At 37.2% G+C, this 26,843-nt stretch overlaps 2 protein-coding genes and 1 non-coding gene across 8 annotated transcripts; all 3 read right to left on the bottom strand.

The window, feature by feature from the left end:
• Positions 1-3,025: 3,025 nt before the first annotated feature.
• LOC111894242 (UBP1-associated protein 2A) lies at positions 3,026-6,697 on the bottom strand. 6 transcript variants are annotated; one of them, XR_006188041.1, is made up of 3 exons: positions 5,140-6,697; positions 4,033-4,130; positions 3,026-3,384 (listed from the first exon to the last, which is right to left on the bottom strand). XR_006188041.1 is itself a non-coding variant. In XM_042899133.1 (2 exons), the coding sequence occupies exon 1, from the start codon at positions 6,589-6,591 to the stop codon at positions 5,140-5,142; it is 1,452 nt and encodes a 483-aa protein (XP_042755067.1). In that variant the 5' UTR covers positions 6,592-6,697; the 3' UTR covers positions 3,026-4,130. The 6 variants fall into 6 exon arrangements, 2 of the variants coding, with proteins under 2 accessions (XP_042755067.1, XP_023746085.1); XR_006188040.1 differs by having other exon boundaries at positions 3,026-3,338; XR_002851146.2 differs by having other exon boundaries at positions 4,033-4,117.
• Positions 6,698-9,105: 2,408 nt separating this feature from the next.
• LOC111894371 (U6 spliceosomal RNA) lies at positions 9,106-9,209 on the bottom strand. Its single transcript, XR_002851201.1, has one exon. It is a non-coding gene; the product is annotated as a U6 spliceosomal RNA (small nuclear RNA).
• Positions 9,210-23,263: 14,054 nt separating this feature from the next.
• Positions 23,264-24,286, bottom strand: LOC111894316 (uncharacterized). The gene has a single exon (XM_023890401.1). It carries the CDS (start codon positions 24,284-24,286, stop codon positions 23,264-23,266), a length of 1,023 nt encoding a protein of 340 aa, XP_023746169.1.
• Between the last annotated feature and the right edge of the window lie 2,557 nt (positions 24,287-26,843).

The raw sequence follows: 26,843 nt of genomic DNA, 5'->3' as shown, positions 1-26,843 counted from the left end.
TGCTTATTTAAATGATGTTGTTAAAGTTTCTTTTATATCATAAAATGTCAATGATAAAATCATATGGACAGACTAACGAGGTGATCGATGAAAATAAAACTGAAGCGGAACAATTCGAGGAGAATGGTCGTGATGGGGAGGCTAATCATCGTAATATTGGTCTAGTGTAAAAAAGAGATTAATAAAGATTAATTCCTAAAACGGTGGATTTGAAATCAAATATATTAATTATGTTTCCAAATTTATAGAGATTTAAATTTTATAGTAATTAATTTAATTAATCAAATTAGTATAATGTCATTTTAAAATGATTGGACCATATTTAGTCCTACATTCACACAATACTTATATATATATATATATATATATATATATATATATATATATATATATATATATATATATATATATATATATATATATATATATATATATATATATATATATATATATGGAAAAGTGAATATACCCTTAAGGGTATATAGGCTTAGGTACCCAAACACACTATAATACATCGTTTTGTTTGATATATTCATTATAATGTTCTTAAAATTCAACCTCTAACTTGATTTACTTTCAATATTTTTGAAATTTCACTATTATCTTCCTCTTACATCACATCTTTATGTCGAACACCTACTAGACTATATATATTATAGTTAAAAATGAAAATTATATAAGAGGAATATAAATGTAAAATTTATAAAAATCTTGGTATTAAATCAAGTTAAAAGTTGAATTAAAACAACATTGGACAATTTCGATGTGTATATGTGATACAAAACAACGTAATATGGTGAGTTTGGGTATCTACGCTTATATACTCTTAAGGGTATATTCATTTTTCCCATATATATATATATATATATATATATATATATATATATATATATATATATATATATATATATATATATATATATATATATATATATATATATATATATATAATATATATATATATATATATATATACTCTAGCATGTGGTATGTATGTTTTCATTTTAAGTCAATATTTATTGTTTAAAAGCATCACATGTTCCATGTTTGATAGATTTTTAATACATTTTACCTTCTTTATCATATATATATATATATATATATATATATATATATATATATATATATATATATATATATATATATATATATATATATATATATATATATATATATATATATTCTCATCGTGAGAAATGATCATTTGAGCATATCTAAATAGATAATATGTTTACATATAGATCCATAGTTACATTTCATTTAGGAATAGGCCTAATCCAGCATGCTTTTTACATCTCTTGTTATTTGGTATCCTATTCGTCTCTTTGGGCTTCTATTGAATCGAGAAATAGGCTTGACCGTCCATCTTTTAAGCTTGATTCAAATAATCAAATAATTTTTTATTGACCACAAATATAGTTAAACTTAGAGGTCAAAAAAATCTAGTGGAATAAATGAAATCGGTAAAAAAAACCCCTTGATGGTCATACAAAAAATGTGCACTTCACCATATTTCACTTATTTTACATATATTGCACGAATGGCTACAATGATTTCAATACATTCTACATGTTGTTAGTTGGTTTCATTGATATTGTTAGTTTGTAAGTGCTTGATTGCTGACTCCACTTGTATATTTAGTGCTTTAGATGTTGTACCCTTGATTGTACATTGTTATTTCTAGATTCACTTTGTAGATGTTGGTTTCATTTATGTAGAAAATAGTAGCAAAAAGAACAAAAGAGTAAAGTTGTCACTTTTATCATTCAATAGTCGGTCAGACGCATAATCAGACATGATGGTTTCAGGTGTAGATTTAGTTCGACTTCAGACCGGTCATACCCCTTGAATCAGTCAAACTCAATCAAACAAACAACTATCAAACAACCCCTTATAATGGAAAAGATGGTGAAACCATTAGATTAACACATTATATATATATATATATATATATATATATATATATATATATATATATATATATATATATATATAAAATCCAATTTTTATAATATAAAAAATAATAAATAATGCAGTCTAACACTATATTTAGTGTTATACTATTCACCAACAGTGTGTGTGTGTTTGTATATATATATATATATATATATATATATATATATATATATATATATATATATTTTGAGTATAGTGCTGAATTTTTTTAGCGTAAATGTTAATGTAAAAGTGAGTTTAATTTAGATTTGATAGGAAATGCCCTTAACAAAACTCTACAGAGTATACAACCCTATAGAGTTTTAGAAAGAAAAGTGCATGACATTGTAACTTATCATAAACAGCACTAACCTTAGAAGTTATCAAACCTTATTTTCATTTTGGTCGTATTCTTCAAAAACATTGACATCCATAAACCACTTTCATCTCTCTAGTTTATAAGTTAATTAATCGTAGAAAAATAATAAACTTCATCATTTGAGCAGCCAGTAGCCTACACATAGAACCCGCCCCAAGACCATCAAATGAGAGATCTATCATAGAGCAACCATTAATAATTTTGTTATAACCGTAGTTGTCAAAATCACTATCCTGATTAAAAGATTATACGATCTTAGGTATGAAAAACGAATCAGATTGTATATTTAGAATATATTGCACGTAAAATCATAGGTAGGATCCTAGGATTGAAATCCAATCCTACCTTCCCTTGATTTCTTTTTTTTAAATGAAATTTTTTTAACCACTTTATGTCTTTTATCCTTTACCAATTTACCGTTTATCATTTTGTCTTAGTGACTTATGACTAATATTTTAAAGCTTTTATAACTTTTGAACAAAATTTTGAATGTTTGAAATATTTTACATGTTTTAAAATTATAAATTAAATTTATGTTTTATTTTATGGGATCTTAGGATCTCAATCCTAATGTTACGATCCCGATCTTAGAAACTCAAAAACGACCATACGTAAGATCCCGATCTTAACAATCTTGGTTTAGACCTTCTTGGTGAAATTCTGCAACTCAACCACTAAGCTTCTATCGGAGGGGCAACATGACAACATATATAACTAATATTTATCTCAATCTATTTTATATATTAGGAAAAGAGTTCCACAAAATAAACATAATAATTTTTTTTATAGGAAACTAAACACAAATGTCAACAAATGGAGCTTAACCTCTCATGCCAAATAGCAAACCCTTCATGGCATTCTTCTATTAGCTCCCACCTACATTCTTCGAAATGGACACCCACTAGCCCCAAAGATATAGCACATGTGGTTCTAGGATGGCATATGTTCATAATATATCAAGGGTTCAAATCTCAACAACCGCAATGTGGATTTGGGCTACTTACGAGCAACATGTTGCATTTACCTGATTTACATGATGCTAATGTGGGTCACCTCAGAAGTAGCTAAAACTTCACCTCAAAAGAAACTTTGAGTTATATTTCGAAACTAAAGGAACTCTTACTATTTATATGTATGCCTTCCTAACAAAAGAATCCACCTTTAAGTTTTTTTATTTTTAATTGAAATATTTTGACTTACATGCATGAAGGTTGAAATGTTTGATTATTTATCAGAAGGGCCATGATGTAAAGCCATAACAATGGGAAAATGTGCAACTTTAACAGGAAAAGAGGAAGGGTTATTTCTTTTTTACTTGATGAGTTTAATGTGTTAACAAAAATAGGAAGGGTTATTTTGAGTGAAAACTTGGATTTATGTAGTAAGGGTAAGACACTAACCCTTTAATCATTTGTCCTTCATCTTTTTTCCTCCCAACTTCTCTCATGTTAAAATTGGTGTTTTGTAAAAAAAAATGACGTGTATTATGAAAATTATTTGTTAAAATGTAAGAGTAAAATGGTGAATGTACCCATACACATACAGGACTTAACGAAAAGAAAACAAAAAAAAACAGCCACCAACTGTCAGCATTTTGTTAGCTTGAAGGAGGATTTGGGTATAGAAATACTTTTATGAATATATAATATTGTTACTCAAATATAAAAAAATGGCATTTTTTAGTAAGAAAAATGTCATCAACCATCAACATATTTTACCTTCTATGCTGCCCGCCTGCCCGGGGATAGATAAATGATTGCCCAAATTCCAAGACACCTCAGTTCTTCACTTCTTGTTCATTTCCTGAAAACATAACCTCAAAAACAAAAACAAAAAAAAAATCTACCTAAAAAATTGGCAAGTTGAGATTTTGTAATCATAAGATGTTAAAAAACTAGGAAATAACATGCTTCAAACATTTTAAAAAACCAGTCATGGGTTTTACTACATTTTTAAAACAAGACCATTAAACCAAGTAAAACTAAAGAAAATACAGTTTTTTTTATTCTGCTCTAGAAGCAAATGATGACTCTTTTGCTACATATATAATAAAGACTTCTTTTGCATGACTGGCTGCAACTTCAGAAGAATCACCAGACTCCAAAACTAAAAGATTGATGCATCATCTGCACAATGAATTGTAAAAAATCATAAAAACTTGATTTCAAATTTTAAATAACTTTGAACTTGTCATATATGTAATGTAAATGTACCCCCTGAAATTTTAAAAAGGTAAGTAACAAGATTCTCCGAATATAATCATAACCAACAAGTGTAAATATGTGTGTACATTTAATTAAAAAAAAACAAATATAACTCAATGACATAATAAGCAATTTTAAAGACAATTGACCAAATGCCCTTACATAAAGTGTGTATATATTCAGTAGCTCAAGTTATTGCAACAAAATTTATAAAAAATAAGAGAATAAAAGTGGCAAATTATGAGATCGTATCATGCAACTACGCAAGATTGATGTCAAATGTCAAAAACAATATAAGATCGTTAACTTTCTATAGACCACAACTTCTCTAGCCACCTAAAAACAACACAACCGAGGATGGGCCTTCAAATACTAGTGTATAATCTACTAATTCATCACTAAAAGATTCAAATAATATTTAATTTGAAGTGCATCCTATATCCTTTACTTTTAAAGTGATCTCATGTGAAGTGTGGATTTGCACAAATCTACAGTTAGTTACCTATTTACCCTGTCATCCAAATCTAATCAGTAAAACAGGAAATATATAGTCTAATTTGACAAACAACAGAATTTGTAAGCATACTAGTATTTCAAGAAAAAATATAACCTTTTACTCACCTAGTGACCATGACCCATGTAAGATGCACCACCTTGTTGTGGCCTACTGCCGCCTTGACCCATCTGTGGATTGGGATACCCACCTTGCTGTTGATAGCTTGCAGCTCCCTGATTCACATATCCAGAATTGTTGACATGTGGCATACCCTGTGGATTTGCAGGGGTGCCAAGTCCTCCAAGAAGATTAGTAATTCCCAATCCAGCTCCCTGAGAGGCAAGAAGTGCAGTCAACGCCTGCCCCAAAGCAGGAGTCAATGCAGGAGGAGGAACTGGTGGAGTGAACCCCATAGTGGGTGCAGAAGGAGCCATCAAATGACCTTGTCCTGCTCCTGCACCACCTCCTCCCATGGAAAACTTGGCCTTTTTTGAAGGATGATGATGATGACCACCATACTGATTATGATGTTGATGATGATGCTGGTGTTGCTGTGGATGGAAACCTTTCCCCATTTTCACACCATCAACAGCCTTCTGGCAATTCAAAATATGTCCTTCAAAGTTCTTGTGTGGCTCTTCAAGAGCTTTTTTTGCACTTTCGATGCTCTTATACACAAACAGTGCAAAACCTCTAGGCTTTCCCGTCTGCTTGTCTAATCCCAATGGCCCATCTTCAATCTCCCCAAATTTCGAAAAGAACTCTAGAAGTTTTTGAGGATCAATCTCAGCTGATACATTGCTCACGAATATCTTCCTCTGTGTGTATTCAGACACTGGAGGGGCGGTTGGTGGAGGCGCTGGGACTGGTCCGGCAGAAGCAAGCTGACAGGAGGTAATGCGATTCCCTATCTTCTTCTGAGGTTCTTTCAAAGCTTTTCGAGCACCACTTCTGTGCTTGAAGAGGATAAATCCGTATCCTTTTGATTTTCCAGAGACCTTGTCTACCACAGCCTTACAATCCTCGATCTCGCCGTACTTCTTGTACTCGCTAATTAGGGTTTCGGTGGTGGTATCCCATCCTAGACCATGAACGAATATCTTCCTGTGAGCAGGGTCTGCATCGGCAATCTTCTCGACACTTTCGACAATGTCAGGGTACTTGGAAACAGCCTCCTTCAAGAGTAAAACGAGTTGTTCCTTGGCAAACGGCTCGAGAAGCTTCTCGACAGGCTCGTCCGACAAATCTTCTATTACCTGTCCGCCTCCGCCGTTCGTTTCAACCTTAACTTCTTTCACCTCGTTTCCCGTCGTTTGTTCATCTCCTTCTCCTTCTTCTTCTTCTTCCTCTTCCTCTTCTTCTTCCTCTTCATCCTCATCGACATCGACTTCTTCTACTTCTTGAAGATCTTCCTCTCCTTGTTCATCGTTTTCTTTATTCTCGTCCAAATTTTGAGGTTGTTCGTTTCCATGCTCTAGCTCCTCCTTTACAACAGCATCACTGACGGTTGGATCCTCAACCGGCACTTGTTCTTCTTGTGAAGATTGTGAAGAACGAGACTTTCGCTTCTTGGCCATGGCTGATTTAGGGTTTCTTTCAGGTTTGGTGTAGGGAAGGGCTTCGAGAAAATTGTATCTTTGTTTCTTACAGTATCTTCGTATGGTATGCGAGGGCTTTAATTTGTTTCCGTGTAGACATTTCGACTTTACTAATTAAACTAAAAATAAATTATATGATTGGTCCCATGCGGGTTGGGATAGTTTACACGTTTAGAGGATCTTCGACCTTTCGCATTTTGTTCTAATTCTGTATCTCCGTGTAAGGTTACTAAGGTTTTTTTTTATGCGTATTACACCAATATGCAGGCCCGGCCCAATCATATGGGCGAGTTGGGCTTAAGCCCAGGGCATAAAAAAATAGGGGCATAATTTTTATCCAACAAGTAATAATATACATATATAATTTTGGCCCAAAAATTAAACCCACTTACTTAATCCAAGAAAAACAACGATCAGGCATCGTATCTTATCTGGGGCATCACCGCATCACCGAAATTCTTGAGAGCCAAGTTGAAGAAGCACAATCGTCAAATTGGTTATCCAAAATCTTTGAAAATCGTACTGTGGAAATCGAGGAGTCGCCTCTGCCCTCTCGATAGAACGTTCAAATCGATTGAACTATTTGTTGTGCAGTTTGATCTGGCGATTCCCATTCCTTACTCTCAATTCCTGATTCTATTCTCTCTAAAGCTGATACATTCAATCGATATTTTCAACCTTCCATTTTCTGATTTATGAATACTGAGTTTGATTCCTTTTCAACCTAAATCAAGAGACAACAAACGAAGGGAATGATTTCTGATTTGCCAATTTCTATTCTTTATTCTCATTCACACGATTTTTGGGTTAGTTTTTCTTCAATTGACTACGATTTTTCTAACTTGCTGCCATCAATCATCGCTTCTTAGGTCTTAATATGATTATTGTGATTTGTTATAGGAGTTGTTGACTTGAATTTTTTTTATTTTTTTCATAGAGACAACGAACGAAAGAAGGTGGGGTTTCTGATTTCTCTTTTGCTCTTCAACTGATTAGGGTAAGTTCTCTAATCTCTCCTTTTTCTTCAAATGATTTTTTTTTCCGTTTGAACACCAAATATGTTGCATCAATCTATCACATTTTAATATGGTTTTTTATGGTTTGTTTTAGGGGTCAAGAGTTTTTATTCTTACCTGTTGGATTTCATTAGTTAGATTATAATAAAAAAACGTAATTTGCTGCTTTGTTTCTGATACAAATTCCAGCTTCAAATTTTGTTGCTTGGTTTCATATATTTATGGTTTATTTCAAGTATAGTTTTTGATTACTATGGTTTGTTTATGACACAATTTCCTGAAATCATTTTCTAAATTTTTTGTTCTTGTTTCTGTGATGTGAATCAGGACTTGTTAGGCTGATTTCTGTTTATTTTGAAATCTTATTGTGGGTTTCTCGAAATCCACTGCTTTGTATTTTAGTCTCTAGAAATGTATAGATTTACTTCATTGTAATGTTATTAGTCACTAGTTAAAAATGGATTTGTAGGCGATTTTTGTAGGTTTTGTTTGTATTACTTTTTTGAATATTAAATTTACTACATTTTTTAAATATTTTTTATATATTTGTTTTCTCGATCTACGGTACATATATAAAGGGCATAAATTTTTTGTCTCGTCCCGGGTAGTAAAAAACATTAGACCGGCCCTGCCAATATGGTTATTATTACCGTTTAAAAATAGTCATTTTTATCGATTTTTAACCGGTAAAGATGACTATTTCTAAACGGTAATAACAATCATATTGGTCTAATACGCACAAAAAAAACTTTAGTAACCTAATACGGACAAACTGAAAACCTTATTACCCTCCTACGTCAATAACCCTAATTATTTACAAACATGCTTACTAATCAATGTGACTGACTTGTTTGACTGAAAATAGTTGCTTCTATTTAAACTTATCTCACAACTCTTTCAGAACTTCTAAGTCCAAAAACTCATATGATTGATGATCTTCATTACATAAATATGCAACATTTTATCAATAACTTCTTTTTGTCATTTAAATGTTTACATGAACACATCCATATGTACAAATACAATCTCACTTTGATACCTCCCATCAATGTCTACATTTAATAACGAATGGAAATGTAAAACCAACAGGGACTTGCAGAGGATGCTTATTATCAATTATTTTATAAAAAGATAAACCACAACATGAACTAAGAAACTAAAGTTGCAAAATTAATCAAAAATCAGCACATAAACAAACATATACAGACTATATACAACACATAAACGGAAGTTTATAGAGCATGAAACTTAATGACAGGAAAAGTAAAAAACTCAAAGGAGACTTTATAAAAAGAAAGATCACCCTTAGTTGCCGCAAATGGTTGAAGACATCAACAAGAAGGTCAATCTGACCATAAAATCCACATGTTGTCTGATCATGACTTCAGTACATGAACTACCGAAACATAAGAATTGCAATTGAACTCTATTAGCAAATGGAACTAGGGTTCCAGAGAAGATGACAAAGGGTTTAAAAAAACAATTGGACCATTTCTCGATTTGTGTGTGTCATCCTTGTGCAGGGGTCATGCTAATCTTCTCTGTATCATTCCAATTTTTATCGGATGTCCCCAAAGGGACGACTATAGATGAAAAGCTTCGTCATATAGAAGAGTAGCAGGTTATATGGGACGACACGAGTTCTAAACGAACTAGTTTACTGTTGATGGTCATATATTCCCAATGTCTTTAAACTTAGGGTCAATGACTTAGGAGGGTAATTAAGTTTCCAGTTTGTCCGTATTAGGTCACTAAGGTTTTTTTTTTTTGTGCGTATTAGACCAATATGATTGTTATTACCGTTTACAAATAGTCATTTTTACCGGAAAAAACCTGTAAAAGGACTATTTATAAATGGTAATAACAACCATATTGGTCTAATACGCACAAAAAAAAAAAAAAAAAAAAAAAAAAAAAAAAAACCTTGGTGACTTAATACGGACAAACTGGAAACCTAATTACCCTCCTAAGTCACTATCCCCTATTTCATTTATCATGTTTTGGAAGAAATCTTCTTTGTTCTAATAAATGAATAAGTTTATTCTCCTATTGACAAGTGTCATTATATTAGAACTCTCATTAATATTATATGTCCCCTATCATGTCACTTGTCGACATATTAATTATCCATTTTAAATTTTAAAATTTAAATTTCCTACCTATATATTACATTAAATTTTAAATTTTCACTTTAATTATATTACATTAATAACATTTGATTAAAAAATAAAATAAAATTAATACAAATTATAAGGTGATATAACTTTACGTATTTATTTAAATCAACGATTATAATTTTATATAATTAAAAATATATATCTTAAGTAATAATTTATTTAAAATAATTGATTAATAATTTTAACTTTTTAATATGTAAGTTTAATTATTTTTATAACCGTGGTTCTCACGGGTTATAAACTAGTGAATAATATAACATCATATTTGATGTTATACTATTCATTTCCCCCAAAATAAGGATGAATTTTGAGCTGTCGGTTTTACTCCCTCGTTTTATATATTTATATATTTCTGGTTTTTTATCTACTAATTATTATTTTAGTGTAATATTTAATACTTATAATATTGTGTTATATATTAAATTATATTAATTAATTATAAATATAAAGATTGTTTTTTGTTTAACAAATTCATATTAAAATTTAAATACATATTTGAAATTGTAAAACACAATAACGTATTTTACAAAAGCTTATAATTACGTATTATAAATATAATCTTATTTATTTAATATTACTGTAATGAAAAAATATAGATTATATATTTGTTAAAACCAAATTAATAGAAGGGGTGTGTTTGACAATTTATATAAGTTAGAAGAATGGAATATACCTTTTGGGAGTAAAAATTGAGTAGGGTTGGAGATGAAACACTATTTACCCTATTTTTTACTACATTTTTTTTTGGGGGGGGGGAGGGGGGGGGGGGGATGGAAGTAGGTTGGAGATAGTCTTAATCCCTATTTTTTGTTTGAATTCGTACCTTGTTTAGGGATGTTAAAGAGTCTCGTGGAACCTCGAACTTGTGGGACCCAAATTCTATATGGGGATATTTGTTAAAAAACATTGGGGGCAAAGGAGGGAGCGGGGGCAAGGTTAACCCCCGTTTTAATTTCGGGGGTGGGCAGTCCCGTCCCGAACACCCATGGGGTTTCATTAATATATTATATATATTTATATATAATAATTATATAAATATAATAAATAATAGTAATGATTTGAACTTCCAAAATTTAACAAAAAAATTATGTTTTTAAGTTGTTAGTATAACATTTTTGAGATGTTATAACATTTTTGTTTTTTACATGTAAAATTATTAGGTTATAAATAGCTATTTTTAACCCAAAAAATAGCTTTTTTAAAACCACAAAACTTACTTTATGTGACAACCCGAAATTTTTATTCGGTCAAACCCTAAAGTCAACCATTCTAAATTATAAGTCAAGTTCATTTTTAATTATTTTTAGAAAATTTAAAGTTCGTTTGATTATTTTAATAATTTATTTTTAAACGGGCGGGTAAAAGGATGTGCCGTCTCGAGTCTTGAAAATTGAAAACCGCAAGTACAAGGTAGTTAAGGAATTCCCGGCCAAACTTTTATGTTTGGGCCGAAATTTAATCCAAAAACCGCAAACTCATGCTTTAAGCATGAGTTTACTCCCCAAAGTACTTTACTTCTCATTTTCACCCTAAAGAGTAAACTCAAAACATTCTCAACTATCATCCCGGTTTTCACCCGAATTCCCGAAAACGTAAGTACTTCTTGGCTTGATTTGTTGTTATATCATAACAACTAGTGTATATACATCTTTTAATCCATCAAATTTCATGTTTTGATTAGAATTCCAAAACACCAAGAACACACACTAATGTTCTTGGACTTTTAGTTCATTTCAAGCTTGCACAAAGTAAGTACTTCAATCCATGAGTCATTTAAAGCTTGCTATACATATTAATATCAAGGAAATGTCCCAAGAACACCAAGAACAAGGTGTTCACGGTTTTAGGAGGCTCCCAAAACCGTAAACACCAAGTAAGGTGCTAAAGGGTGCCTTAAGGTGCCTTGATGCTTCACAATGCCTTAGGGACTTGTCTAGATCCATACTTGATGAGTTTATCACACAAAAAGCACAAGAAACTCACATTTTATATGTGTTTACGATTTGGGGATCTCCCAAAACCGTAAACACCCCAAAAGGTGTTTAAATGTCCCATATTTATTCCTTATGTCTAGAATCTAACCTAGACTATTACCATGATTGAGCTAAGGACTTGAAAAACCCCCAAATACCATAAACTTATGAGTTTAAGGTATTAAACTCAAAGGAAAATGGTAAAGGGACCGTAAACTCCATGTAGGAGTGAAATGGTGCCCTAGTTCCTTCTATGATCACATACATCAATTAGACAAGCTTCTAGGGACTCTTAAAGCTTCAAACAACAAATGGTCACAAGAAGGGTGAGCTTACGACCGTAAACCCTTTTGGTTATGACCACAAAACCGTAAACTCCTTAAAGGAGTGTTCCATGAACCCCAAACACAATAGCAAGGACCCATAACACTTAGATGCAATCCTAGGGACTTATAACACTTGTATAAGGTGTTTAGCATGTCCTAGGGGTTCTTAACTTTGTTTATTAGTTATATAAAGTCTAATTGGATACATATATGTGATATTATATGTTAACTAGGATCATAGAGTGTGTTCAAGACTTCACTTGACACCTAGCAATCCTACATCTTCAATTCATCAGTACCCCTCACTACAGGTGAGTTCATACCCCTAATCAATGGTTTAAATGTTTTTAAATGCTTTTATGGGGGGATACAACTTGAATAATTATAGTTATTACATCAATCACATGTGATTAATAACTATCAAATCAGTAGTTTACTTATTGTTCAAACTGTTTATCAAACTGTTTTGCTTCAAACTATTTTACAAACTCTTTTACTTATCAAATACTTTTACTTAAACACGTTTATACTTATTATCAATTGTATGCCTATGTATGTATAGTTATATAAGAAATGTTTAAAGGGATGAGGAAGGCCAACTCGCTTGATCTCCTTTTCCTCGTTGGGATGTTGTTTGAGGGCATCGGTTATCCGTCCGAAGGCCGTCTAAATATTAGTTATATATTATGTATACCTATATAGTCATAAAAGTTCTTTCAATCAGTCCATACCTTTGGGTAGCAAGGGTTTACAATCATAATCATACATTACTAGTAAGCTACCATAGGGGTAGCACAGGAAGATACTAATATTATTACTAGAACAATGAAAACATACAATAAGTCAGTTGATTCATGAGTTAATACGAGTAATACACACAGTACATTACTATACATACTAGATAGAGAGAGAACACATATTACAACTAACACACACAGAACATTACAGTACATACAGGCTAGACAGAGAAAGAGTACACTACTACAGCAAGCACATTCATTACATATACATTCATGCAGTTATGTGAGCCATTGAACGGGTCATGGAACTTCCTGCCATGACCATTTTTGTATCCAGAATCTCCTTAATTGGGGAGCGTATGAGTTTGCGTATAGATCTATACTGGATTGACTATCCTACACCTTGTTGCTCGCTACAGTGGGACTTGCAAGTCTACGAGTGCCAAATGTCATTTCTTACGGCGTCTTACATCGTCGTTTTACTAGAGTCAGTAGCCGGATACAGGTCGATCACATTCCATTTTAAATACCTTTTGTTTTAAGGTAGTTAGTACACCAGTAGTCACTTGTTACAAATACTACAGTACTATTATATTTTCCCATTACATTCACTTCATGAATATTCACACGATGCACGGTATTGTAAAAACTATATTTTTGGTTAATGATAGTCGGATTTGGGAAAGTACACACTCTTACAAGAGACATACACATAGACACTAGATGCCTTAGTAGAAGGCTACCATTAGTAGGAAACATAGGGTTTTCTAGGAGAGTTCAAAACATTATACAAAACATCTTACAAATGCTTTCATACAAACACATACATTAATATACTTATGATCTCACCAGCTTAAGCTGATACTCGCTTTCAAAATAACTTGTATTCTCAAGTCACCACTAGACAGGTACCAGTGCCAGGATTTTGAGAAGACGGAGTCGTTGAAGACTCGTCTTTTATTTTGATATGTATATTTTTGGTGTCTATATAACTTGACAGAACACACATGTATGAAATTATATTCTTAATGCAATGGATGATGTTGTTGCTTGTTGACTACTATTCATTGTTGTGATACTATACATGACGTCCTCCGCCCCATAATGTTTTCGCCATTCATGGTTTTGGGGTGTGACAGATTGGTATCAGAGCATTGTTTATAGTGAATTGAGTATATCAACCCATAAAAGATATACTAACTATAAATACAATGGGATAAAAATACTCTGACCAAGAGTTTATACTTTAAATATTAAAATATTTAATTAAGTTTACATGTCTGCATTCATACTAAAATCAGGGTCACTAGGACAGAACAAAAGTATTACGATTGTTGGACAACACAAGTAGACTTACCAACAATACCACAATGAGAATAATAGAACCTAAACTTAAATTACTATAGGAGTAGTTTACATTATTTTTGGTTACTTATGTGCTAGATTCTTATACCTCTCTTCTCGCGTACATTTAATGGCTAGATTCCACCTTCCCGGAGACCCGTACTATCCCAACCACGGCAACGCAGGATGGCTTGAAGTAGAGTCCGATGATGAGCATCAAATCCCTTTGGATGATCATCAAGCCGAAGGCTTCTCGGATGGATCTGACTCCGAGCCCGAAGTCAACAACATACCTCAAGTAGGTCAAGCCCCGAATAACAACCCTCGCCCAGCATTTCAAGGACCCACACCCTTGTGGGCCACAAACTTGAATACGTGGAGCCAGGAACAGGATCAACCCATTCCCTACAACGGTGACAGAAGGTTCTACAACCTCACTGAGGGAGGTTCTGCTGACCAAGTCCTACCAGTCATGATTCGTAGGATTTCACAGAACACAATAATGGGTCAATCAACTATCAATCAAGTCTTGGAGATTGACGCCAACTCTGGTGTCAACATTGTCCGCATCCGCCAGCTGGAGTCTGCTCACGAAAGGGATCTGGTTCGTAATGCAGCTCTTTAGAGGGAACTCACTGAAACCCGAGCCGAAGTCAGTGAACTTCGAGCTCAGCAAGCAAGAGCTGATAGGCGCATGAGGGACATAAAACGTCTCATGTCGGGATCAAGAACTCACTCTGGCATTTCTCGTCGCCGATAGATTTTCATCAACTTCTCTCTTTTGGATATAACCTAGTTATGTAAAACTCTTGTCTAATTCCCTATCTTTGTAAATCATAGGCATGTTAGGTCTTGGTTAGGTTAATTCTGTCAAAATTTTCTCATTTTGGTTGATGTAAGGCTTCTTTCAGTTGGCCGTTTTTCCCGAACTTGTTACATCTGTAATTCCAGTAATATTGACAGATACCTAATCTTATGGGAGTTATTATCCAAATGTGATCATCTATTAGTTCTAGATCTACATTCAATCGCATTGTTGGGCTATGAAGAGTTAGTCCATGAGTCATTCTCATCAATTCTTCCATTAAATTCTTATCAATATTTTCATCTTCATAAACTTTTAGATCAAAGATGTCGCCTTGCAGAAATCCAAGGAGAAACCTCAACAACGAAACACCACCTCCTCAACCACTTACTCCTCAGTTCGACACGACAGCCTTAAATGCTGTTGTAGTTGCAGCTGTGGCTACAGCCATGGCTCAATATCATTCATCTGGTTCCACTGGAGGAGGAACCCTTGTCCTGTCAACTCATGGTGAAATCCTGGTGCGCTCGAGAGAGTGCACATACAAGGACTTCATCAACTACAAGACTTTGTCCTTCAAGGGAACTGGCGGAGTCATTGCTCTCTCGCAATGGTTCGAGAAAACCGAATCGGTTTTCGAAATCTGCTCTTGTCCCGAGGAGAGCAAGGTGAAGTTCGCTGCTTGCACCTTTGAAATGAAAGCCCTAGCATGGTGGAACAACCATGTTAAGCCCCTATCTCTAATAGGGGCTAATGTTATAGGCTGGGAAACTTTAAAAGACCTCATGATTGAGGAGTACTGCCCGAGGGGCGAGATTCAGAAACTAGAGGAAGAACTATGGAGCCTAACCATGAAGGGCTCCAACGTAGTCGTCTACACCGCCAGATTCTGCGAGCTGGTGGCCCTATGTCCCAACATGATTCCGTCAGAAGGAAAGAAGATCGAGAGATGCATATGGGGGCTGGTGCCACCATACCAGGGAAATGCATTGGCATCACACCCCACTACATTTGATAGTGCCAAGTGATTGGCACAACGGCTCATAGACCATGGGGTTCGTACCCCGGCCGCAACAACTACCCTGGCCATCTCAGAACCCGCAAAGATCGTTGATTCCAAGCGGAAGTTTTAGGATGACAAGAAGAAGGCTAAAGCTGCCAAAAAGCAGCAAATCATGGCAGTACATGCTACGATAGCACCTGCCGCTGCTGCTCTGGTAAAGCAGTATGCTGGAAGTTTGCCTAAGTGCAACAAGTGCAACTTCCATCACGTCGGCGCCTGCCGAGAGATGCAGTGTCTGAACTGCAATGGGAAGGGGCACACTGCCCGTTTCTGTAAAGCTCCGGCGAAGCCAATCAACCAAGCCCCCGGTGCTGGAGTGGGCCAAACTTGCTACGGATGTGGCAAGGTAGGCCAATTCAAAAGAAACTGCCCGAAGGCAGGGTTTGCCGGTGGAGCGGCAAGAGTTCTGGCTATAGGCCATGAGGAAGCGGTTGCCGACCCCACAGTGGTCACTGGTACGTTCCTCCTCGATAACTGTTATGCATGCATTCTATTCGATAGTGGAGTGGTGAGGAGTTTCATGAACCAAAAATTTGCCCAATTACTTAGGCAAAAATCACGAGCACTTAATGAACCGTTCACTGTAGAAATAGCTAATGGTAAGACAGAGAGCACTAGCAGTATATTCATAGGGTGTATCCTAACGTTAGATAACCATTCATTTTCAATCGATCTCATGTCGGTCTCCATTAAAAGTTTCGACGTCATTATCGGCATGGATTGGTTGAGTCTTCATCGTGCCGATATCATGTGTTACGAAAAAGCTGTTCGCCTTAATCTACTATCTGGCGAAACCTTAGTAATTTATGGCGACAAATCCGACACGAACCTTCGTATCATTTCAAGCATTCAAGCTCAAAAATTCTTGCGAAAGGAAGGTCGTGCATTCCTTACTCATGTGGTCGATGTGAGCCAAGAAACGAAAGACATTCAGAACATTCCAGTAGTACACAATTTTCCCGACATCTTTCTAGAAGAACTCCCAGGATTACCTCCGCAACGTCAAGTCGAGTTCCGAATCGACTTAGTTCCAGGGGCTACCCCAGTAGCCAAATCGCCCTATCGTCTAGCACCTGCAGAGATGCAAGAACTGCCCGGTCAACTTAACGAACTGCTCAGCATGGGATTTATAAGACCAAGCTTCTCACCCTGGGGAGCTCCAGTCTTGTTCGTCAATAAGAAAGACGGATCATTTCATATGTGCATCGACTACAGGGAGCTCAACAAACTGACGGTCAAAAATCATTATTTGTTGCCTCGTATCAACGATTTATTTGACCAACTTCAAGGGGCGAACTTATTTTCAAAAATCGACTTGAGATCCGGATATCACCAACTACGAGTACAAGGGGAGGATGTTCCAAAGACAGCCTTCCGAACTCGTTATGGGCACTACGAATTCGTAGTGATGCCTTTCGGATTGACAAACGCGCCCGCTGTATTCATGGACTTAATGAACAGGGTGTGTCGTCCTTACTTGGATCAGTTCGTCATCGTCTTCATCGATGACATACTTATCTACTCTCGAAGTTAGGAGGAGCATAGTCAGCATCTGCGTCAAGTACTAGAAACATTACGTTCGGAGAAGCTCTATGCGAAGTTCTCGAAATGTGAATTTTGGATTCGACGAGTCGAATTCTTAGGGCACGTGGTTAGCGAAGAAGGTATACACGTGGACCCTTCCAAAATCAAGGCCATTGAGAACTGGTCAGCACTGAAGACGCCTACAGAAATTCGTCAATTTCTAGGCCTCGCTGGCTACTATCGCAGGTTTATTTAGAACTTCTCCCGTATTGCGAAACCTCTTACAACACTGACCCAGAAGGGCGTGGCCTTTGACTGGGAAGAGAAGCAGGAAAGAGTATTTCAAACGCTCAAAAGAGCCTTGTGCCCCGCACCAATACTATCCCTTCCCGAAGGAATAGAAGACTTCGTTGTCTACTGCGATGCGTTAAATCAAGGACTCAGATGTGTTCGGATGCAGCGAGGTAAGGTCATTGCCTATGCCTCGAGAAAGTTAAAGACACATGAGGTCAATTACACGACCCATGATCTTGAATTAGGAGCAATTGTGTTTGCTCTGAAGATCTGGAGACATTACTTGTACGGAACGAAAAGCACTAGCTTTACAGACCACAAGAGCTTACAACACATATTCGATGAGAAGGAGCTCAACATGAGACAACGACGGTGGGTCGAGCTACTTAGTGATTACGAATGCGAAATTCGTTATCATCCGGGTAAAGCCAACGTAGTAGCAGACGTCCTAAGTCGGAAGGAATATTCTAGTCGTAGAGTCAAATCATTGACCATGACTATCCATTCACACTTGTCCACACAAATTAAGACGGCTCAGCTCGACGCTTTAAAGCCTGAAAATGTGGCGGGTGAATCCCTGAGAGGGATGGGTAAGAACTTGGAGGTTAAGGATGGCGGAGCTTATTATTTCATGGACCGGATCTGGACCCCGAAACTCGGTGGTTTTAGAGACATGGTCATGAACGAGGCGCACGGCACTCGTTATTCCGTGCACCCGGGTTCAGATAAGATGTATCTGGATCTTAAAAAGTTATACTGGTGGCCTAACATGAAAGCAGAGATTGCTACTTTCGTGAATAAATGCCTTACTTGCGCGAAGGTCAAGGTCGAGTACCAGAAACCCTCCGGTCTATTACAACAGCCGGAGATATCGGAATGGAAGTGGGAGCGGATAACTATGGATTTCATAACCAAGTTACCCAAGACAACGGATGGACTTGATACCATATGGGTCATCGTCGACAGATTGACCAAGTCTGGACACTTCCTGCCGATCAAAGAAATAGACAAGATGGAAAAACTTACAAGAACTTACATTAGGGAGATTGTACGACTGCACGGTGTTCCCTTATCCATTATCTTGGACAGAGATAGTAGATTCACTTCGAGGTTATGGCAGTCGTTACAAAGTTCCTTAGGAACTAGGCTGGACATGAGTACAAACTATCATCCACAGACCGACGGGCAAAGTGAGAGAACTATCCAAACCTTGGAAGATATGTTGCGAGCCTGTGTGATCGACTTTAGGAAAGCATGGGATACTCATTTTCCCCTTGTCGAATTTTCCTACAACAACAACTATCACACGAGCATAAAGGCTGCTCCATTCGAGGCCCTCTATGGCCGAAAGTGCAGATCTCCTCTGTGTTGGGCTGAGGTGGGTGATACCCAATTAGCTAAAGGATGAGTTCCTGGAAGCACTCTCACAGGTCCGGAGATCATTCGGGAAACGACGGAGAAGATTGTTCAGATCCGTGAACGATTGAAAGCCTCCAGAGACCGACAGAAAAGCTACGCTGATAAACGTAGGAAACCGTTGGAATTCCAGGTGGGTGACCGTGTTCTATTGAAGGTCTCACCATGGAAGGGATTGATACGCTTCAGAAAGCATGGAAAGCTAAATCCAAGGTACGTTGGGCCTTTCGAGATTCTCGCAAGAATCGGCCCAGTAGCTTACAAACTTAACTTACCGCGCGAACTCAGTAACGTACATTCTACCTTCCACACATCGAACTTGAAAAAGTGTCTATCCGACGAGACTCTTGTTATTCCACTCAACAAGATCGAGATCAACGAGAGCCTCAACTTCGTGGAGGAACCAGTAGAGATCATGGACTGAGAGGTTAAACAAATGAAACAAAGTCGTATCCCGATAGTGAAGGTTCGCTGGAACGCCAAGCGAGGACCGGAATTCACTTGGGAGCGTGAGGATCAGATGAAACTGAAATATCCTCGTCTTTTTACGTAATTATTTGTAATGACTTAATTGCTTAAACTTTAATTTCGGGACGAAATTCCCTTTAACGGGGGGATGATGTGACAACCCGAAATTTTCCTTCGGTCAAACCCTAAAGTCAACCATTCTAAATTATAAGTCAAGTTCATTTTTAATTATTTTTAGAAAATTTAAAGTTCGTTTGATTATTTTAATAATTTATTTTTAAACGAACGGGTGAAAGGATGTGCCGTCTCGAGTCTTGAAAATTGAAAACCGCAAGTACCGCGTAGTTAAGGAATTCCCGGCCAAACTTTTATGTTTGGGCCGAAATTTAATCCAAAAACCGCAAACTCATGCTTTAAGCATGAGTTTACTCCCCAAAGTACATTACTTCTCATTTTCACCCTAAAGAGTAAACTCAAAACACTCTCAACTATCATCCCGGTTTTCACCCGATTTCCCAAAAACGTAAGTACTTCTTGGCTTGATTTGTTGTTATATCATAACAACTAGTGTTTATACATCTTTTAATCCATCAAATTTCATGTTTTGATTAGATTTCCAAAGCACCAAGAACACACACTAGTGTTCTTGGACTTTTAGTTCATTTCAAGCTTCCACAAAGTAAGTACTTCAATCCATGAGTCATTTAAAGCTTTCTATACATATTAATATCAAGGAAATGTCCCAAGAACACCAAGAACAAGGTGTTCACGGTTTTGGGAGGCTCTCAAAACCGTAAACACCAAGTAAGGTGCTAAAGGGTGCCTTAAGGTGCCTTGATGCTTCACAATGCCTTAAGGACTTGTCTAGATCCATACTTGATGAGTTTATCACACAAAAAGCACAAGAAACTCACATTTTATATGTGTTTATGGTTTGGGGATCTCCCAAAACCGTGAACACCCCAAAAGGTGTTTAAATGTCCCATATTTATTCCTTATGTCTAGAATCTAACCTAGACTATTACCATGATTGAGATAAGGACTTGAAAAACCCCCCAAATACCATAAACTTATGATTTTAAGGTAGTAAACTCAAAGGAAAATGGTAAAGGGACCGTAAACTCCATGTAGGAGTGAAATGGTGCCCTAGTTCCTTCCATGATCACATACATCAAGTAGACAAGCTTCTAGGGACTCTTAAAGCTTCAAACAACAAATGGTCACAAGAAGGGTGAGCTTACGACCCTAAACCCAAGGGTTTAAGACCATAAACCCTTTTGGTTATGACCATAAAACCGTAAACTCCTTAAAGGAGTGTTCTTTGAACCCCAAACACAATAGCAAGGACCCATAACACTTAGATGCAATCCTAGGGACTTATAACACTTGTATAAGGTGTTTAGCATGTCCTAGGGTTTCTTAACTTTGTGTATTAGTTATATAAAGTCTAATTGGATACATATATGTGATATGATATGTTAACTAGGATCATAGAGTGTGTTCAAGACTTCACTTGACACCTAGCAATCCTACATCTTAAGTTCATCAGTACCACTCACTACAGGTGAGTTCATACCCCTAATCAATGGTTTAAATGTTTTTAAATGCTTTTATAGGGGGGGGGAGGAATACAAGTTGAATAATTATAGTTATTACATCAATCACATGTGATTAATAACTATCAAATCAGTAGTTTACTTACTGTTCAAACTGTTTTGCTTCAAACTGTTTTACAAACTCTTTTACTTATCAAATACTTTTACTTAAACACGTTTATACTTATTATCAAATGCATGCCTATGTATGTATAGTTATATAAGAAATGTTTAAAGGGCTGAGGAAGGCCAACTCGCTTAATCTCCTTTTCCTCGTTGGGATGTGGTTTGAGGGCATCGGTTATCCGTCCGAAGGCCGTCTAAATATTAGTTATATATTATGTATACCTATATAGTCATAAAAGTTCTTTCAATCAGTCCATACCTTTGGGTAGCAAGGGTTTACAATCATAATCATACATTACTAGTAAGCTACCATAGGGGTAGCATAGGAAGATACTAATACTATTACTAATACAATGAAAACATACAATGAGTCAGTTCATTCATGAGTCAATACGAGTAGTACACACAGTACATTACTATACATACTAGATAGAGAGAGAACACAGATTACAACTAACACACACAGAACATTACAGTACATACAGGCTAGACAGAGAAAGAGTACACTACTACAGCTAGCTCATTCATTACATATACATTCATGTAGTTATGTGAACCATTGAACGGGTCATGGCACTTCCTGCCATGACCGTTTTTGTATCCAGAATCTCCTTAATTGGGGAGCGTATGAGTTTGCATATAAATCTATACTGGATTGACTATCCTACACCTTGTTGCTCGCTACACTGGGACTTGCAAGTCTACGAGTGCCAAATGTCATTTCTTACGGCGTCTTACATCGTCGTTTTACTAGAGTCAGTAGCAGGATACAGGTGTAACGCCGGAAATCACTCAGCCTCACTTCACTCACGTTGTTTCACTCTTGATCTCTGCCTATCACCCTCTCGTTGCAAGAACAAACAACAAATAAAAGCGTCAACAACCTTAAGTAGGGGTAGAGAGTGGGAAGTAACCGTAGGGTAAGGAGGTAGGAAACAATGGGAAGAAACGGATGAAGGGGCACGAGAACGACACATTGTAGGTTACTAACGTACGAGGAGTTATTTCCTTCCACATTTACCATCTTGGTCCCTGACATTTTATGCCTTATAACTTTTTACCCCTGTTCATTCTTTCATTTGAACTTTAGTTTCCAAAACTACCTTGCACCCTTGACTTGTTAATACTTCAATTTGTTAAATCAATTCTCATATTACTTAAATACATTTTTTTTTACATTTTAATTGTTAATTATATCACATTATTAACTAAATATTTTTAATCATTTAATTACTTCATAAACTGCGATAATCATTTAAATATTGATTAAATCGTTATAATAATTTAAACATCAATTAAATCTTTAAAATATTTATTAATTTCCTTTTTTGTTCATATTATTATATATAAAATATATAATCCCACGCGAAACACACATTCGACTTAATCCAATAACGAGAGACTAATTTCACTAATGGAAAGAATTTTTGGTCGTTACAATTCTCCCCTCATTAAAATGATTCCGTCCTCGGAATCTCTAAATCACTGCGTCATTTGTTCCTATGTTGCCTCGTCAAGTGATACTCTTAAAACGAATCAGTATCCTAGGAAAAGTGGGTTCACCAAAATAGATATCACACATATCAAACCTTTCTCGTGTTGCGACTGGTTCAAACATAGTTGCATCCATATCTAACTTCGAGAATCATGGAGTCCATTGTATACCACAAATGAGCACATAAATGCAATAATGCCATATATTCACTAGTACGAGAATCATCAGATAACACAAGATCACAGATAAAACACAAGCAGAGATAACATATAATCATGTATAGAAGTAACTAAGAAATTCTGAAAGTTACCTCACCAGTTGTCATATTAAAAGCACGAGCTTTCACCTTTGGTGCTTCATCTTTCTTCCCACCAACACCCATTTCAACCTTGGGATTGGGACATTGGGCACTGATATGACCCATTTGTCTGCAGTTGTAGCACATCAGCTCAGTACTCTTACAATCCTCATGACGATGTCCCATTTTACCGCAACGTCTACAGCTCATGGTACTACCGTTGCATGGACCTCTATGTGAAGAGTGACATTTCTTGCAGTACTCCGGCTTGTCACCCTTCTTATCTAGGTGACCCTTCTTCTTTGAGGACTCAGATGAAGCTTCCCACATGCACTTTTCCACGGACCTCGTTGTGGTACGATCACGAATGGCTATATCATTCTCTATCTTACGGGCCTCATCCATGGCCTCGACTAAAGTGGTCTTCAATCTCATAACTGTATGGTACTCAAATGGTAATCCCTCCACATAATGACCAATCAACTTCTCCTCGGTCGGGCAATAATCAGTAGCGAACTGTGACTTCTCAGTGAAGGTAGTGTTATATTTAGCAATCGTCATGCTACCTTTATGAAGAGTCAAAAACTCTCGTTGAGCCTGTTGTATGTTACCTTCACTGCAGAAATGATCTTTAACCTTCTTACTAAGAATCGCCCAAGTCATAGCCCTCCGAGTGGCCTCAGTGAGTCGTGCGTCAATAGTGTCCCACCACTCGAGTGCTTCCTTGTCAAACATTCGCACAACATAGTTCACCTTCTGATCCTCTGGAAATTCACCAGATCGGAAGGTTTGGTCCATCTTCCTAATCCAACGAAGGCACGCCACAGCACTTTCGCCCCCCTCAAAGGTGGGCGGCTTACAGTCCATGATGGTTTTGAATGAACTCCCTTGGCGTCTGACATCTCCAACGGCCTCCTGCCTTGGCACGGAACGACTATGTGCCTCATCATCAAACGATTGATCTCCACCCTCGTTCTCGCCATCAAGTGGAAAAAGTCCGGCGGCAAGCATCATTTGCCGCATCTGCTCCAACGTCCTATCCCGCTCCTGGATTTGCTCTGAAGGTCAGCAATGATGGCAGCACTGACTGTGCTGCGTGCGCTCTGCGATGGTTGGGCTCGTGGCTGTCGGTTAATGGGTGAGGGTCTGAAACATGAACGGTGTTGTCCCGGGAGTGCGGTTATTCTGGCTACCGCCCGCCCCTCCAGCATTCACATTCTCCTCAACGTTCAACATTATCCTAATTTATAAAGAGTTTCTTTTTTTAGATGCATATACAAATATTAGGAAGGGAAATTTATTAAGCAACTTGAAACAACCCAAAAATACGACCCAAAATTTTCAATTTTTATCATAACAAAAACATGAAACCAAGTATCTCATAACAACATCATACGTCGCGTGTTTCAAAAAAAAACCATGATAAAATACTGAGAGAAGGAAAACTGTGTCACAACTGTATCCAAACATATCAACTAACGGAATCAACTCCCAGGACAAAAACTGAAGCTACGGTGTGTGCGATGCCATCATCCTGAGCTCTTCCCTTTGCTTGCGGAAGTACCTGAAACCAAAACTGAAACTGTAAGCACGAAGCTGAGTGAGCTCCCCCAAACTACCACATACTATACAATACATATAAGGCACATACTGGGCCTTGCCCACTGCATCAGACCGAAGTCTGGAACTAGCTGCATCGGACCGAAGTCCGGAACTGACTGGGACCTTGTCCCCTGCATCGGACCGGAGTTCGGAAGTAACTGCATCGGACCGAAGTCCGGAACTGACTGCATCGGACCGGAGTCCGGAACTAACTGCATTGGACCGAAGTCCGGAACTGACTGCATCAGACCGAAGTCCGGAACTGACTGATCATAGCATAGCATAACAAATATCAACTAGTATAAACACATACACTGCATACTGCATCGGAACAGAGTCCGGAACACATAGCACAAACATGCTTGAATCACAAAGACATCAAACACTCTAACTACTGCATCGGACTAAAGTCCGGGACTACTGCTAACTAAACGGGCCGGCATTGTGGCCGTAGACCCGTTCCTACTGAAAGGAAACTCACCTCGTGAACTGGCTGCTGTATGAATGGCTCTAGAAGCTAACTGTTGCTGCTCCGGTATCTCCCCGGCTACAAATCCATAAACACACTCAATCAAATGCTACACACTGCACTGGGGTAAAATGACACTTTTACCCTTGGTCAAAGTCAACTCTCTCGGTCAAAGTCAACCCACAGTTGACCTGACTCGCCGAGTTGGGCCGCCAACTCGCCGAGTCTCTAGTCTCACTTCTCAACCCTACTCGTGGCTACTCGTCGAGTATGGCATCGACTCGACGAGTATCCTCTCGATCTAAGAACTCAGACAATCTGCATCCGACTCGCCGAGTCATATGAACAACTCGACGAGTTGTTATTGAGCTAAGAAGATTGCCTTGGACTCGTCGAGTTGTATAAACAACTCGTCGAGTTCCTCCATTACTGATTCTGCCCTCTAACTCACTGAGTCCACTCTACTACTCACAGGCTTCCACTCGACATCACTCAAAAGGGGAAAACGGGACTCGCGACTTGACTCGCCGAGTCACCTCCATGCAGCTACTCTAAACTCAATTATGCTTGAATCCAGCATCTGAAACTTATAGATCTGGGCTCCTTTAATTCGATTAGCACGTAAAGATTCTATCTTTACGTGCCCATAAGCGACCAAGAAGATAATAAGGCTCAAAAAGCATAATAAAGGCTAGATCTAGGGTTCTTATGCAAAGCATCTCCAAAAAGGCAACAGATCCGGGCTCTACAACTCCTAAATGAACAGATCTAGAGATATCTCGACCTATTAAGGCATCCATACAACTATAGGGCTTAGAAAAAGCATCAAACTAGCCCTAGAAGAGTTCTAATGGAGGTCTAAAGCATAAAACAGAAGGAAACCGAGAAATACCTCAATGAACTCTGATTTGCCCTTGGATCTTTGCTCTACACCTCTTCTCTTTGCTCCTTTCTTCTTCTTCTTCTTCTTCTTCTTCTTCTTCAAGCCTTCAAAATCCACACAAAAGCACTTAAAACAATAAGGAATGGATTAGGGTTTTCTCACAGCTCTCTGAGGGTGAAGGAGGCGAGTTTGGGGCACATAGCATTGCTTAAATAGTGAGCAACCCGGGGATTTAGGGTTTCTTCCAGGCAGGCAGACTCGCCGAGTCCCGAATATGGACTCGCCGAGTCGCCGACTAACACGTGCACGAAAACTCGACCCTACTCGACGAGTCAGGCCATAGACTCGCCGAGTCCCTCAATAAAACTTCTAAATAAATGCCACGGAATCAACATACCAGAGACGGGGCGTCACACAACTATCCTACAATGCTCAGCACACACCCTCCCCCCTTAAGTACATAAAAGTCCTAATTGAGCCAACCAAACTGTGAGTCTGAACATCGACATTTGTATTCAGTTCACTCACAGCATGGCTCTGATACCAACTTGTAACGTCATGATTTTTACTCATTTTTTTCATTTATTTTTAAAATCTTTTAACGGAAAATGCAATGG

The sequence above is a fragment of the Lactuca sativa genome, chromosome 2 (assembly GCF_002870075.4).
Source record: "Lactuca sativa cultivar Salinas chromosome 2, Lsat_Salinas_v11, whole genome shotgun sequence".
Taxonomy (NCBI): Eukaryota; Viridiplantae; Streptophyta; class Magnoliopsida; order Asterales; family Asteraceae; genus Lactuca; species Lactuca sativa.
Note: the sequence above shows the minus strand (reverse complement) of the source record. Positions and strands in the feature narration are given on the sequence as shown.